At 42.7% G+C, this 17,994-nt stretch overlaps 1 protein-coding gene across 1 annotated transcript; it reads right to left on the reverse strand.

Annotated features, from left to right (window-relative positions):
• Window positions 1-13,611: 13,611 nt before the first annotated feature.
• LOC139206130 (protein phosphatase 1 regulatory subunit 3E) lies at window positions 13,612-14,851 on the reverse strand. The gene has a single exon (XM_070836238.1). The coding sequence runs from the start codon at window positions 14,699-14,701 to the stop codon at window positions 13,778-13,780; it is 924 nt and encodes a 307-aa protein (XP_070692339.1). The 5' UTR covers window positions 14,702-14,851; the 3' UTR covers window positions 13,612-13,777.
• Between the last annotated feature and the right edge of the window lie 3,143 nt (window positions 14,852-17,994).

The raw sequence follows: 17,994 nt of genomic DNA on the forward strand, positions 1-17,994 counted from the left end.
CCTGCCGTCCCTGAGGCTGCCCAGCTGAAATAACACAGAGTGGAGGACACTTAAGAGCCCAGCTCTATCCACTCTCACACACTCACACAGCGCCGCCAAAATCATAAGCCCTCCACTCATCTCCTGCCAAAACCTCTTCCTCATGGCACGGAAGTGTCAGTTGTGTTTGACAGCTGCTGTGATGAATTAGCTGACATTTTTAAACTTCATTGTTTCTATTAACCTCTATGCTGCTTTTGGAATCTGGAAAAAGAGAGGTCTATCGGTGTGGTTACTCTGCTGGTGTGACCATATATCTTGACCTGACGCAAAACTGGGAAGATTGAGGTCTCACCTATGATGAAGTAGTGGGTCACTATGGCAACGGACGAGATGGAAGCAAACGAGAGAGAGGAAGAGGTGGAGAGAGATCAGCGCACCTGGTGTTTATGTGTTTATGTATTATTTCTATGTGTGCACTTGTAGTTTGATACACAGGAACATTTGCATGAAGGAGAAATGTTTTAATTCAAAAACATACAGAAAAGTTCTGACAGTATGAGATCGGCATGCACTTGATGGTGATTATGGTCAATGTGACAAACACACACACAAGCAGTAGAAAGGAGGCCAGATGGAGTGTGAGAGGGTGAGAGGGGAGATAGTGTGCTGTCCTCCAGACAGATGGAGCCAGTGATGCTGTTTCTGATGAATGGGCCCCAGAGACAGGGCCATTCGCCTGTGCCTCTGTGCTCATATTCTGGCCTTTGTTCTCTGTAATCTGCTAACCTGTGGAGCATCCAGGCAGATGAGACACATTTAGTGGGTCGTGAGCAAGAACACAAGCCTTCAGATGGGGCACCAACAAAGCCTCATTCATTAACGTGACTTGCTCTGAGGATTTACACCATTTTAAAAGGATTTGGCTGTGTGTCGGTGGGTGTGTGTGTGTGTGTGTGTGTGTGTGTGTGTGAAAGAGAGAGAGACAGGTACGCTGTGTTGATGTGCTGTGCACATCAACAGCAATGTAGGATTAAAGACAGTTATTGACAATAAGACAGCTGCCAATACTCATTTACTTACATGGGGCAGGATTATGAATTGTCTCCCAAAAGACAATCCCACTGATGTTCAGATGAATTACTCTGCAGCAGCACAGGTTTTAGACAGACAATATAGTTTTAATAGGTTTGCACAAAAGAGGGCAGCAGAGAGCCAAGCCTCAGGAGTAAAAGTCACCATATGCAGAGTCTCAGTGCACACATGCATGAAGTGCATCAGTTTGGGTCATCGCTCAGAAAAACTTCTCCCACACGTGGTAAGACAAGATAGATAGATAGATAGATAGATAGATAGGTAGATAGATAGATAGATAGATAGATAGATAGATAGATAGATAGATAGATAGATAGATAGATAGATAGATAGATAGACAGATAGACAGAGGACAACTAGAGTCCAGTCACACATGCGCTCCATGTGACCTGTCACTGTCTGTAGGAGAGATTCAGACAGACATAAGAGAGTGCTTTGGGGTAGAAGCCAGACACACAGAGAGGTGTGTGAGAGTGCAGCTACATAATTATTTCATGAGACCTGCTGTGAGTGCTCTGCACCCAAAGGCAACAGGCCTTATAAAGACGTAGCCACCAGGGTGAAAATGATACGATTCAGGTTACCATAAGGCAGACACACAGAGGGAGGACAACCTAAATATACACACAGCATTCTCACTCACACACAGATGTGCGCACGGCATTTTCTAGTTCATGCATGGCCGCTGCTTCACGCCTGATACAAATCTCCAGCGTTCATCTGCAGGAAGGGATGCTTCCCTAACGAGCTAACAAGTATTTGTCCTGACAGCAGTCACGTTTTGCTGAATCACTCACGCGCCAGGCCCTGCTCCTGAACCGTTTTTATTTGGAAAACAGGGTGGAGGTGGAAGTCAATGACATAATTCCCTGTGACAAAGTGCCCATGACACCCCTGCAGGGGTGACAAAGGTGAGGACAGAGAGAAATTGGTGCTAGTCACCCCACAGACCATATACAGCAAGAGTGAGTCACACAGTGAGAGACAGGTTGGCATCTTTGGTTCCTGTTACAGACAGGATGCAGAAACACGTTGGGCTGATACATTCTTTCTTCGCACAGTTAGAGGTGACACACAAAGCGTATGCTTTTATAGCATGTGAACCAGATAGCTAATCCAATTGAATGCTTTTACCCACAAAGTCCCAGGGGACTAAAAGTCAGTCCCAGCATGCATCGGGTGCACCTACCAATACCTTAAAAATGCTATGTCTGACAAACCGGCAGTCAGGACTATTTCATTCACAACACTGACTCAGCCACACCTCTTGGCTCCTGTCCATTCATATATTTTTTAGAAGCATCTCCTTTCTGGTTCACATTGTCCAGTCAAGTAAGTCCAACCCTGCTGCTCTTCTTCCAACATCCAACCACCACCTTCCAACCCTATCCACATACTTTGGTGCATTTTTGTTCTGACAGTCTGTCAAGACTTGTGTGTTTAGTGCAGTGGTTCTCAAACTGTCAGGCCCCCCGTTTGATGGAAGAAAAATTTCCAGGTTTAACTTTTAATGGAAAAAAAACATCAAGATCATGACCTTTCTTTTTACTTTTCTACAAGTAATTTGGTGTGCAAGTAAAAAAAACAACTTCCATTTCAACTTTGTAAACTATTTTTTGTGACATTTTGTCACTAGATTGCTCCATCAGACTGTGATTTTTCAAAAATGAAATGAAATGTGCAAATCACCTTTTTACAACAATAGGTTCAATTTGTGCAAAGAAAAAACAACAAATACAGATTTTTGGCAACAACCTATTAACAACAATGAACCCGTTTCCCACTGCACATCTTTTCAAAACAACAATAAAGTGCAACCTGTGCAAAAGAACAAAAACAAGTACAGGTATTTGCCAAGAAATATTTCTCTTCATTTGTGAGGACTCAGGTCACTGAATCACAGTGTTATTGGATGCAGTGAACCTGTTGTCCACTGCACATCTTTTCAAGACAATAACAAATCAAGGTAAATGTGTAGTGAGGGCTCAGATCACTGTGTCACTGCACTCAGAACAATAACTAAGAAAGTTCAATATGTGCAACAAAAAAGTGTCTACGTTACCGTTTGTCTTCTTTGAATCTGAAGCGTCTCCTGTTCTTCTTTTCGACCCTCTCATTTATTTATCCATTTTGCAAACCTGGACTGTCTCTTGGTCTCTGTCAAATCACCATAGAAGCGTTTTTTTGTTTGGTGTGTCACCCGAAAATTAGTCCGAGGCGTCCGACGTCAAACACAGTTCCGCGCCCTACATTTTCCCGGCAGATTCAGTGTACAGCATACATTTTTTTTATTTTGAAGAAAAAGAAAAAAAAGACGTAGAAGAAGAACAACAACAATAACAACAAAAAGAAGACATACTTTATTAATCCCACTGTGGGAAATCCAGTTTTTTCCCCTCTGTTGTTAGTACACACACACACACACACACACAGGCCTGAGATCCATCCCCACACAAACTGGACCTACACACATTCTCTACTGTGTGGAGACATGTCCGTGTGAGAGGGCTGCCTCGTAGGATGTCACTGTGAGCAGTTACGGGTTCACTAACTTGCTCAAGGGCACCTCGGTAGAGCCCAGGAGGTGAACAGGCACCTCTGTAGTTACCAGTCCACACTCTGTACTGACTGGTCCAAGTTTAGAGAAGTTTAGAGAAGACCCTGTTTCAACATGACAATACAATTGTGCACAAAGAAATGGCCATAAAGAAATTGGGTTTTTTTTTTTTTTTAGTTTAGTGGGGAAGTCCTGAGCTCTGGCCTCAGCCCATCAAACATCTTAACAATGAATTGAACACTCGCTGAGAGCAGGTCTTATTACTCAATATCAGGGCCAGCCTGACTGATGCTCTTGTGCCTAAATAAAGGGAACTAATTCTCTGCAGCCAGACTCCAAAACCTTGAGAAAGGCCTTTCTATCAAGTTGTCATAGCAGCATATCAGTGTTGTTTTGGATGAGATGTTCAACAATTACATATGGGTAATACTTTGGTGGTGACCAGTCCACATACTTTTTTATGTAGTATATACCTTCTTTCTGTACCACTCTAGGTACAGATGGCTTCATACACCTCAACCACCATGGTGCCTCATGTGGGCAATGCTTCAAACCTGCATTTGTCACTAGTATGGGCTTAAGAGAAAATCCTTCCCATGTCCTCGGTAAGTTGTCTATCTTTGTTTGACACACAAGCCATTTTTAGAGTGGCAATGGCAGACCTGTCAGCTGGCGAAGTGATGATGCTTAATGTTCCACTGATTATCTCCTCTCACCACATGGTCCTTTGGGGTATGTGTGGATGCATTCTGGCGTGTGCGTTTCTATAAGTGCCTACCAAGTTAGTCTTTCCACCTGTTTGTCAGCATGATGCTTTCTGCCTATCCATCTCAGGTCAGACTGATGCGATGCAGAGCCAATGAAAGGACGGAAATAGTCTGGATCACTGGACTATTTATGAGCGTGCCTCTGGCCCAGAGTTCTTCCCTGGTGCAAGTGCAAGAAATTTACTGTTTCTACAGCGGCCTGAAAGCTCATTTTGTTATTGGAATACCAGATACGGTCCAGAAGGACAGTGAGAGCAGAGAGAGTGATGAAGGACAGGGAAAAATGTGAGGATGGAGGTAATAGGAGAAGACCGTAAAGATCAGAATGGACAAAGAAAATAAATATGATTTACTGTTGAGCATCAGCAAATGAATGGAATGAAAAGCAGCAGAAACTGAATTGTATATAAAATCACTTGAGCGTTGCAATGACAGAAAATTAAAACAGCAGAGGATGATAGAAAAAGAAAGGGATGAATATTTTAAGTTGAGGAAGGAAGTGTAGTGCTGTACTTTCTGTTTTATTTAGAGCAGTATTCCTTGGTGCAATGAGTCCTGCTGTGCTCATATGAAACAGAACTTATATAAGGTCTTGTAAACCTGGGAGGTCTAGAAGGAGATCAGCAGCATACTAAACACTCATTGGTTGGTGGAGAGGATCACTTATACGGCTCTCTGGATTCATGTCTCACGCACAATGGACGAGACTATTACTTTTCATTTTACTTTTTCAATGTCAGACATATTCCATTTGCCACACAAGAAATAACATCTATTACACAACAACCTGCCCATTGTGCACCATGACTGCTCTTGCAGTTACATTTTTACACCAGACCTGTGAAACATTTGGTTGAATATTAAAATTTCCAGTAAATTGTAGTATGTAATGCTGACAGTTTCATCTAAATTTTAGCTGAATTTTAAAGTTGCATTTAGCTGTTACTGATTGCCATTCTGTTACTTGTTAAGTTGCTTTGACAGTTAGAGTTAATAGCAACAGAACAATAAATCCTGAAGAGCAGAATCAGCCGTTGTTATTTTCTCCTGTTGCAACGACTGATGAATTTTCATATTCCTATTTTACAGCACTCTATAACAACATATAACAACACACTACGTTCTTTCTCCGTGCATCTACAATGTTCCAGCTATGATCGCTCCACACAGCCATTCAGTCAGATGCAACAACAATGAACGCAAAGATCAGAAAGCCCAGTCTGTCAGCTGGCAGGGGAAATCATTAGTGTGTATACAACACACTCCTCACACCTGAGTTGTATCCTCCTGGGAAGAGAGAGGTGGGAGAAGTATCCGCGGGGGACAAGCTGATCTCGGTCTTACATGACATCAGGTCACACTGTAAGCAAAGATTGCATTATGGGCAATGTTGTTCATCTAATATTGTCCATTTTGATTTAAATGAGTCACTGAATACAGTTTTTAATGATCTACATGTTAAAAGGTTAAAAGTAGATTTTTCATATTCTTGAGTAAAATTACAGAAAATTAGTAATAAGTGTTTATTTACTTAAACTTGAAATAACTGATTGCTTTGGCCACCTGGACCAGTGGAAACAAGCTGTGAACACAACATCGACACTGATATGGTGAACTTGTTAGTGAGCAGGGTCTTATTTACAGATCCAGCCATTAGGGAGCAACATTACCATTCATTTGGAGTCACGTTTATATTGTAAAAAAGCAAAGTAGAAGGCATATTGCAGTATCGTGCTGCAACATCCAAAAATGCCCACATGAGTTAAATCAACTCCTTAGAATTTAAGATCAGCTTTAACAAACAACTACAGTAAGTACACATGGGTCAATTGTTCTTTCTCTGGAAGTAGCTGTGTCATAAGTCACACAGAAGCTTATCTGCCCAAAGTGTGGTATGTGGTTATGGCACATGGCCATTGTTTCTTTTTGGCCAGTATTTCCTGTGCAGCCTATCCAACCTAGTTCCTTTATCGTGTCTAAATATGGTGTGTAGGGAAACAAGTCATCTTTCTTTCTCAAGTCATGAACAAACATTGTCAAGAGAGCGGAAACTTCCACTGAGAGCTCTACATTAAAGTTAGGAAAGCTTCCCACAGATGCAGATTAACCTGCTGTAGTATGATTTTTTTCTGGGCTCTTTGTGTGTGTGCTTATGTTAGTGTCTTTGTCTATCTTTGCATTACATAGCAGTGATGTAGCAAACTACCTATTCAGACAAATGGTTGACCTAGTAATAAGGTTTGGCTGCCAGCTCCGTTAATATTTCAGGATATGCAGTACCAGTGAAAAGTTTGGACACAACTTCTCATTCAACAGTTTTTTTTTTATTTTTATCATTATCTACATTGTAGATTAATATTGAAGACATCAAAACTATGGAGGAACACACATAAACAAAAAAGTGTTAAACAAACCAGATAATAATGTGTTTGAGACCATCAGTTTTGTTGTGCAGAGGAAGGGTTGGCACACAGTTCTATAAAGTGAATAGCCCTATTCTAAGCCATATTATGGTAAGAACCACTCAAATGAGAAAAGAGAAACCATAGTCCATCATTACCATAAGATATGAAGTTCAGTCAATCTGGAAAATTTCAAGAACTTTGAATGTGTCCTCAAGCGCAGTCACGAAAACCATCAAATACTCTGATGAAACTGGCTCTCATGAGGACCGCCCCAGGAAAGGTTTACTTCTGCTGCAGTTCATTAGAGTGACCAGCCTCAGAAACCGCAAATTAACAGCCCCTCAGATTAGAGCCCATATAAATGATTCACAGAGTTCAAGTAGCAGACACATCTCAGCATCAGCTGTTCAGAGGAGACTGGGAATCAGGCCTTTATGGTCGAATTGCTGCAAAGAAGCTCTGTCTGAGGCAGAACAAGAAGAAGAAGAAGAGGATTGCTTGGCGAAGAAACACAATGAATGGACATTAGATCACTGGAAATCTGTACTTTGGTCTGATGAGTCCATATTTGAGATTTTTGGTTCCACCTGCTCTGTGAGACACAGAAACGGTGAGAAGAGTGTGCAAAGCTGTCATCAAAGCAAAAGGTGGCTACTTTGAGGAATCTAAGATCTAAAACATATTCTGGTTTGTTTAACACTTTCTTGTTTTCTATATAATTCTATATGTGTTCCTTCATGGTTTTGATAAAACAATAGAATGAGAAGGCGTGTCCACATTTTTGACAATTACTGTATATGACTTTGAGACAAATTGATATGATATACACAAAGATTTGGACCTTTCACATGTGAAATGTTTGGGTTTGCACATGCTCTGATGAAGGGTACATGCAATTCCAGCAAAAGCTGAGAAATGTATTAACATTAAATGAAAGCCACAGATAAGTATATTAGATAATAAATAAGGCAATACACCCATGAACAAATTGTAAGAGAGGTGGAGTGAGTGAGCGAGGTAGGAAATAAATATGAGGGAAAGGAAAGTAGGCAAGCAGACTGTTTGACAAAGATTCAGTCTGACTCCTGCCACACCTGATTTATACGTCTTTGTGGGCGAGTGAATGTAAGTGAATGTCTGTAAGAGACATGGGAGAGAGTTCAGTGTTAACAAGAGGTTTGGGGGGGGGAAACAACATGATGGGTGATTTAACCAAGGAGAATAAAGAGGAAGAATATTTTTTAAAAACAGCTGCGGTCAAAGGGATGAGGAGGCCCTCTTGCTTAGCAGCGTGAGAACGCACTTCAAAACAACAGAATATATTTTCCAAAGTTGTAAAAGATCACTTAGCTAATTAATTATTCAGGTCTAGTGCTCACAGAGACGACGATATGGCTGTACCCCACAGTGCTGCTCCGGCTGCTGCTGAGTCAGGATTCATCTCGTGGCACTGAATTTCTCTGAATGCCCCACATGAATTATTGAGACTGAATCATGAAACTTATTTGTGTGCATCATCTTGGCCATGTTATTAGAGCCGAAGGACACACACTTTGGATGAGGTGGGAGAGGCGGCGCAGGTGGGATGGCAATTCCTCTGCGGTTGCAGTCTCATAATGCCAGACGCCGGAGGGAGAGAACAATCAGAACGTCAGCATCACATGAACACGGCGGTTATATAAGCAGCTGTTGTTACGCAGCATGACAATGTTTCCTGTTTACCGCCACTTGGTAATTACACAGACAAGCATACAACACATAGACATCCACACTCTTGCCAAAAGTCTGCCGTTCTGTTAAATGATTGCTTGATGTTTATGCATCTAATGTATCTAACTAATAGTCAAATAAAATCCAGACAAGACAAATGAGCCACTCCACAGTCAAATCAAACTGTGCATGTCTTAATTTCCTGCTTCACCACTTACAGACAACGGATGTTTTAATCTCCCATTATCTGTATTCTGGGGAATTATGTGATTTGCCACTTTAAGCAAGTTGCTGAGTAGCTCTAATCGCAGAATTAGATTGGAATCACACAGCAGGTTTTAACTGACTGGCCATATGGATTCACACTGACTGCTTGCTGTCGGGACGCCTTCAGCTCAACCATAAGTAAACAAAGTTGAGCTCAGCTTCCTCTGACTGTGGGCCAACGCTGCTCAGTCATCACTGCTTTAGGTTTACATGAAGATTAAGCAGGATCATGTTCCTAATCTGACACAGAAGCCCCTCAACATACACAACAAGCCCAGATATAACATATTACAACTTATGTCTGCCGCACATGTGCGGGCAAAGCTTTAAATGTTGCATATTTACATCAGTGCGTTAGCCTTCCTAATTAATTAATCAGTCATCTTAACTTTTCATCAGTGAATACCATATTATATTACAGTTCCATTATCAGCCATTGACTTCCTTTCATGAAAGAGTTGGAAGCTTTGTTGATGTACTCCAGAGACTGTAGCTTATTGCATGCCAGTTGGCTTATTATTTCTTACATAAGGTTGACTTGTGCTATTTAGAGAGAATGCTGCCATACTATAATTGTTAGAAGTAAAGACATGGTAGATTGGCTGCATTTTGGCATTTGTTAGCCAAAATATTTTACACAGCACAGCACAGAATGTGTCTGATTGAAATATAACTATACTATTACTGTAATAAGCTATGAATCTTAGGTATAAGGATGTACTATATGCATGAGTATGCATGTGATGCGGGGGTGTGTGGATGTTTTAAAATATCAAGTCTAATATATGGTTGATAAAATTCTTAAGAAACAATTGAGCCTGAAAACAGCTGAATAGAGAAAAGCTAACCAGGCAGCTGCATTAACTCTGTGTACAGTTGAATAGCTGCACTAAGTGTTTGGGCCTTGAGGGGAGGTAACCAAAAATGAAAAAGGTCAACCGTACTATGTTATCATTTTCATCTTTTACATGCCTATTGTGCCTTTCTTAGCTCTTCTGCTCTTCTTCCTGCTTCAAACCCTCCCGTTCATAAGAAGAGGGGGGCGTGGTGTCAGACTGTAATCAATTCAAGGACATGTCCTCAGCCATGTCTACAATGGCAATGAGTACAGCCCACTGCAGTGCCCTGCTTCATGAATGGGGACCAGCTGCAGCCCTCTGCAAATGAGATGCTCGGCTGACCAAAGACAGCGTGGGGTAAACACACGAACAGCTCTGCAGTCACACACTGCACATGTATCACAGCACAGTATAATAAGAGAGACTGTGGAGTCTAAGAGATGTATTTTGGGAATGATAGGTCTGATTAGGTATTATGCTTATTATACATGACAAGCAGGGAGAAATTAAATGAAAGCAAGGGTGCAGAGATTACATTGGGCAATTTTGATCTTTAAGTACTGGCAGAACACTTAGCTTCCATCACAAATGCCTTTATTAATCATTGTTAACAAAATATAGGTTACATTAAAAACAAAACCTAAAAATAAAGGTGTGTTGTAGCTGTCCATGCAAATGTGGTTAGCATTCACTGCCAAAAGAGAAAAAAAATAGAAAGCACACAGTTACAGATAAACACAGTCAGATGACTGCGAAATGTTACAACACAAACAGGTTGCATAGAATTTACAAAACCAGAAAACTCACTGAAATAACTTCTGCAGATTCTGTGCCATAAAATGGTTATAAATAAGACAGAGGTGGTTTAGGCTTTCCACAGTGAGAGAACAGAGCAGTAAAACAGGACGAAGAATGGAAAAGATCTTGGTTAGTAGCTATTCACAGGAGAAGCTTTCATATAGTGACCTGCAAACCTGCCCCTTTCCCTGTTCTCACTCAAAGTGCATTACACCTGCTCTGACTGAGTCTGCTCAGTGTCAGCTACAATCATAGGTCGCTCACGCCAAACGTTATCAAACATCAAAGTGCATCTCAAGTGACCTATCTTGACCAGATATGTCCTTATGTCCAGCATCCACATGTGTCCATCCATCTGCAATCACATTATTTCTTAGCAAACAAGCACTTGCGCTCATCTAGCTTTACTTCATGACTCCAAGTAAACTCGTATTTTAGTAAGGCAGTGTACACCATTGTTGTGCACGTGGGGTTTCATTCTGATACACTGCTCACATTTTGGTTTGTATTTCACAGAAAATTCCTACTGATCGCTTACTGATGACAAATGATCACAGTTATTAGGCATTATCAGGCATGATCAATTTAACGAAGCAGAATTATTTTAAATGCTCTTAATTGGGAAGAAACCGACCATTAACTTTAATAATAAGTCTGTTTCAGGAATTCATTAAGTTTGGGCTCATATTTTATCATCCAGCTTCAAAGGATCATCAGATAAACTTTTACCATTCACATCTCTAAATCCTGCTGAAAAGATGCTTCAAAACACACATAGAACATAGAACAGTAATAGGAAGACATTCAATATGAAATAGCAACACATTTACATACACATATATATATATATATCATTGAGTTGTGATGCAAAATGTTACGTATACATTGAGGTGAACATCTAATCGGACCAGAAGCCCCTCACTTCCTTTACAGTAGAGATGCACCAATAACAACATTCGTTTGTTAACAGTCACATGTAATGTAGCATGAGAGAGCATCACATTTAGACACTCGTTTGTGCCACACATTATACGCTGTTGACTAAACCAAGCAAATTTTGTCGAGACCTGGCCCCGGCCAAATGTTAAAACCTAAAAAAGACAGTCTGTGCTAGCAGTGACTGATTGGTATTGATGCATCCCTCTACCACATCAGTAGTCTCAGCCTGGATGATTAATGCTTCCGCGTGCTGCATGGCATGAATGCTCGAACAATGTTTACACAGACCTAACTAGACAATATGCAAATACCCATTGATATAACAACATAGCACACACTAAGCTCTGCCATGAGCAGACCTCTGATATCCACAGTGTATATAAATAAACAGGTGAGAGAAATGCAGCTCTATACATGATAAAGCTAAATGTCAGGAAAGCAAATATCACCCCAGCGATGGCCATTTTTCACCTCGGCAAAGCTATTCTAACATCAGGTATAGCACTGAAACTCCAACACAAACAGTTTCCAATATAGAGACAAACATTTCTGATGGATTCACAGTGGAGTTGCTCCAAAACCTAAGTGGTTACAGGAACAGTCTTTATCCACATCCCAACCTGATGGCCTCTTTAAATGGAGTGCCTCCCTCTGAGGCCATGATGATGTAAACAAAGAGCAAACTCATGTTCAGATTACACTGGAATTAAAAAGGCCCCGTCTGTTGTTCCTGTACTTGTTGAACTGGAGTCTCAACTTTCTATGTGCCCACAAACATTAATAATGTCATACAAGAAAAAGACAGAATGATAGCTATTTGCATTTGAGAAAAGTAATTTGCTTGCCACATGCAAGCCTCTTTGCCATAAAGACAGATAACATGATGACAAATGCTCAGGAGCAAGTTTGGAAGACTACTCACCAGTGAATTAATAAGAAACGCATGGGTGTATGTGGGGAGAGGACAGACTAGCTGTATAACATCAATTAAAATGTAAAATCAGTCAAGTGGTCCAAACCATTCAGGTCATGTGGAGGGTAAAGAGCAGCACTATTCTTGCACAGTGGTGAAGTAGAAGCTGGTTCAACACGGTCATCCATGTAATAGCTACTTTATCTATAGGCAACACTTCTCTATGAAAAACAGAGTTGCACAGTGCAATCAAGAACATTAGAAATGAAAAAGTTTTGTGTCTTGAAAATGTACAATAATACTTAATAATAATACTGTTATAATGCATCTGTTAGAAAATAATTACTGTGAAAATAACATTTGTTTAATTAACAATCAACCTGAAGAAGAGAAAAAGTCAACAAGTAATCTGAGGTAAATTTGGGGAGGTGGGAGGGGGAGGCTCAATCGGGTTCAAGGGGTTCATTCAGAAACAGACCTTCCTACCACAGTATAGTATGAGTGTCAAAGCCTTTCTAATTTGTGGAATATGCGCGATGCAGTTATAATTCGAGGACATTTTCTTTGTAGAGAAAACTTTTTTGAATTAACTGTCTTTGGATGTTGAACTTGATTGGACTCCCTTGATTTTCAAATTTGGCAAAATACTTCATATTTACATCAACACAGGAAAATGTACAGCGGGTGTTGAGTAGGTGCATATATATGGCTAAAAGGCAGGTTTATGACAAAGTATGGTGTCCCTGGATTGGAAGTCTACACCTCTATGGACTATGACTAAGTGCCTAATTCCCAGTGCCTAAACACCTTGAAGAATGAAGATAATACTGCACAACATTCAGTGCACAACTTCCCACATCATGGCTTAAAGTAAGGCATTGTCAATAGCATGACAGTGGGAAATTATACACTGATTTTTTATTTTTTTAATGAAACAACCTGCCGCATCTCTTTGTCTGTCAACTCAGTGAGACGTTTGTACAGTGTGTTCCCCCCCAGGTTGCATGAGAACATCAGAGGGTAATGCTACTAGGTTTGTTCAGCATCCAAATCAGCCAAGATGTTGTTGGGTTTTTTTTTGCACACATGCAAAACAAACGGATAATCCAAAGATCCCCATGCCACTAAATAAATGTATAGCATCTCCTGGAAGCATCTTCTGCCTGAAGTCGGCATTGCCCTGCACGTTTTCCGTGGCACGTGCTTCAGCATTACATAACGTGGACATGCCCTCCCAAAGGGCACCAAGCTGTACAGAGCCCTGACATCAAGGCAAATTATCTAACACCACCCCACACCGATCGGTCGTTTTCAGCACTCAATCTGTAACCACAACGGGGCAAATGTTAGAATTATTGTGGGACGTTGTTTTCAGTGTCAGAGCATGTGCCTGGCTGACAAAGACAGAAACAAATCATCAACAGGCAGTCATTCGGTCATAATTAAGGTACCCGGGGATCCGTTACGCGCAAATTACGCACGCAGTGTGCCACTGCAGGCGGCGAGGCTCAGATGAAGTGAATCCATCCGTTCTCCCATTCCCGCGGGGGGGACATCTTGAGCCTGTGACGCCGCACTTTGTAGTTGTTCCCGTTGTTATTGTCCCAGAACTCTTCCCCACCGACACAGTATTTAATCGCGAACTGCAAAGTGCCTCCGTTGTCGAGGTAAGTGGGCATGACGATCTTGAAACAGAACTTATCAGTGACACCGTTGCTTGAGCTGGGAACATAGGACGCCAAACTGTCCATAAATGTTATCCAGTTGTTCAGAGAATATCGCAAAGACACGCTCTTTTCGAAAGCCAGATTCAACACACGCACAAACCCGGAGAGGCTAAATTCGTCTGCCTCAACGCTTTCCAGCATCACTTTCACCTCCCTCACTTTCTGCTCAAAGCCGGGCAGTGTGCCGGGGTTGGTGAACTGCAGCTCCATGAATACTGGCTGCTTAGGAGCCCGGGGGAATTTAGTGTCCAGGTGATTGAGGTGGAGGGTTCCTTTGGGTAGTTTTGCCAATATGCGCTCCGGAACCTCTGGCACATCTGTATCATCAAAGTGCTTCACTGAAATGAGCTCCAGGCCCAGAGAGTCGGCGAACCGGACCTTTTTCTGACTGGTCGGACTTCTGCTGCGGGAGATCTCTAACTTTGCTCTCTCTGTGGGTGTGGGCAGGGACTTGCACCTCCGTCGCAGACTTGGGCTCTGTGGAGGCTTCAGGGAGATCTCTCTGCCCCGTGGTCTCTCGTCCACCACGGGGCTGTCGATGGGCTCACAGGTACCGTTCATCCTGTCATAATCCTCCCCATCCTCGAGCCGCGGGTTCGCCGCCGCCAGGCTTCCGAACAGTCCAGCTATGCAGCTGTAGTTCCTCGGCAGGCAGTTCTTTGGCGGCAGCATGACCACGACAGTATGTCCAGACTCCGCTTCCATAGAAGGCAGCAGTCCCTGCACTGCAGAGCCGAAGTGGTCGTGATGGGAAAGACCGGCGTGTGGAGAGATGGAGCCGTCAGGTGTCAGTGTCCCCCTCTCGGATAGGATGCTCGGGCTGCGTCAGAACCTGACTCTACGCAGCTCTGGACCAATAAACCGAGCTCTTGGTGTGCGCCTGCAAAGTGCGAGTTACAGATCAGTCACTTTAAATTTCAGCATGTGAAGAAAACACCCCTCTTGTCGGCTCATTGCAGAAAGAAACAGATCATCATCACTGCAAAAGAAGAATACTTTGCTCTCCTCAGCGACCGTCGCATGTTTCTGTCCTCATGTGCTGAACACGCTGCGTCCCCTCGCAGCTGACGCGGACCACAGTTTGACGCCTACCGAGGCTCTACGTGCAGAACTGAACGTTGGACTCGCCAAAATGGTTTCCTCCTTCACGAGTGATAAAGCGGCTGACTTCCCCTTTTTGCATCGCGGCAACAGTACACTGACCACGATAGCACGCAGAAAACAGATAAACAACCTCTGAGCAAGTTTTAATTGAATTTTTGCCAATTTTGCGACAACAATTAGTTCCCAGCGCCTCTTTCCTTTCATAATCTCTACCCAACTCTATTTTCTACTCTGTTGCTGTACGCATCACCGGATTACCCAGTAGAATCCGAGTGAATTAAAATTTACATTATATAACACAGATGTGCTAATAAATCAGCTGGAGCAGGCTGGGCTGGAGCAGAGGCCCCGCCCCCTTTCTCTGCGTCACAGCTTCCGGGTGCAGCCTCTCTCTCTCGCTCTCTCCGGGGGTTGCCATGACGACGGCGTCGCAGCTGCTCTGTGGAGGCATTCGGCTCCTGTTTGGGGGAAACTGTGTCGACCAGAAAGGAGACTTATCGCGATGGGCAGCAGCACTTCTCTGTGAGCGGCGCTCTCTGGCACGAGAACAGCGGGACAAATCTGCTCCTCACAGGTTATTTTGGCTTGTTCTAGTTTTCTAAAAGCCCCTTTCTAGACATCACCATGAAGTGCATGAGCTAACTACGTAATGGCGACCTTAAAAGAAGTGGATGGCACAGCTGTGAGGGGGTCAGGCAGTGAGCTTCTAACGCAGGAGGACGCAGTTGGAGGACAGACTGTCAAGATACCCGAAAGGAGACTTGTCGATGTCCTTGTTGATATCAGCGAGGAGGACTTCTTCAGAGAGCTGGAGCCCTTTGAGTATCATTGTTACTCTGGTTGGGAAGAAGCTGTAAGTGAATGAGTATCCTCTCTCTGCCCACATTTATCTGATTTAGTTAACGTTACCTTTAAGCAGGCTGTACCAGCTGCACATGTTGATTTTAAGTGGCAAAATGATGTATGTTTTCACATGAGGAGGACAAATTAATATCTGTGTTTTAATCTGTGAATTATTATAATCCAACCTGTTGATATAACTCTGGTATCAGTAACAGTAAGTTTACTGATACCAGTATTGAATGTACTCAGTCTCACATATGAATATTAGCATAATTTCCACTACCTTATCTTTGATTTTGACTTGGCTCAAGAAAAGAAAAGATAAGATAAAATAAGATATTCCCTTATTAATCCCAAAACGGGGAAATTTACAATGTCACAGCAGACACGAGGAGATATGAAAAAATATGTACAGTTACGGCAGAGAAAGTATAAAAAAGTAATATGTAATTTTTTGATATTAATATTAAACATATTAAAAGTGTTTTCACATTTGACATTATATCTATTTATTGTAAAACAGGTCCAGGGGTGGGCCAGGGCGGCTCCACTGAGCTGCATACTTTTGGCTCAGAAGAGATACAAGAAACCAAAGCATAAGGAGGCTGACAACCCGGCCCCCTTGTCTGGTGACCCGACCGTCCCTAATGCAGACAGCTCAGCCAGCAATGCAGAGCACCGCTGTGAGTCTACTGTGGGCTCGCATAACAGCATGAAGAAATCTGTGCCATTACACCAGCGCACGGGATCCTGGAATCGCACGTCTGTGGCAGATCTGCACAAAGATGCCTCAGAATGGTGTGTCCTCAATGCAATGCAGAAAACCACCTCGAATCTGGAGGAAGAGACGCTCAGAGAGTCTCCTTTGCAGCCGCACCATCTCTCCTCAAAATACTCTGTGTCAGAGAGCAGGCCCACTAAGGCGCAGAAACACAGGCCCAACAATACAGTGGTTCCCATTAAAAACTTCACGTTTTTACCACCAATCAAATCACCACATCTGAATCCTCAGAAAGTCAGTTGTGACCCCTGCGGTGGCAAGAAGACTCCAGGAGGAGAAACCATAGAGGAAAACTGTTCCATGTTTGATAAGAAGAGCGGGACAAGAGGAAAAAGAGTAGACCCTGTGGCCACCCCAGCGTTTTCATCTTACTCTGCAGCTCTGACCCCCAAGTACCGGACATGTCAGCGTAACCCCTACTTGTTCTCTGCTCTGAGTGTTTCTATTCCCAAGAGGTATCAAGTACCTGTGTCCTCCAAACCCGACACAGTGCACCGCACTAGCTACTCAGTGGCCAGGAGCTTCACACAGGCCCTCCAGTCCGGCAATGCTGCAGGCGCACAGGCACACATGCACCCCAGCAAGACTGTGTGTGCCGTCAAGCTGTATGAGGGCTGTGAAATAAATGTGTAACATGACTGATGATGACATTCAAATATGCAGTTTAAAACTCTCAGGTTCAGCCAAGTAAAAACAACCTGTTATATTTTGTATCACTGCGTCACACGATGTTGAAAGAATTCAATGTGCGAGACGTCATCAGAGAAGTGAGCTGTAGCACAGCAACTTTTCAGACCATACCAACCAAACCAATGACCAGTGAACAAAACATTGAAATGTAAATGTTAACGTCCTCTACTTTGTTCTGACCAGTTCCCACAAGTGCTTTTTCAGCTGCTCTAGTTACCTAGCAACAGTGCAACTACCTCAGAAGAAGCTCGGCAGCGTGCTGCTTCACACTTCCTACTGTTTAAACTTCTACCACAAGCTACAGCTCTGTCGGAGCTGAAGTGTCGTACTGTGGCCTCTGACTATACATGATCATCAGATAAGCCGCTGCCAACCTAGTGCATCTGCTCTGTCAGAGTTAATTGTACACATTTATTTTACATCAGTGAGCAGTTGATTACATGTGATGGTGAATGGAGTCTGGGTTATGCAATGTAGCGTTATACTGAGATCCCCAAACGTACTGGGTGTCAAGGTAGTCTCCTTGCTGCAACATTATTCACAACTGGGATGATCTTATGCCTTGCTTTATTATACTACC

The sequence above is a fragment of the Pempheris klunzingeri genome, chromosome 1, assembly GCF_042242105.1.
Source record: "Pempheris klunzingeri isolate RE-2024b chromosome 1, fPemKlu1.hap1, whole genome shotgun sequence".
Classification (NCBI taxonomy): Eukaryota; Metazoa; Chordata; class Actinopteri; order Acropomatiformes; family Pempheridae; genus Pempheris; species Pempheris klunzingeri.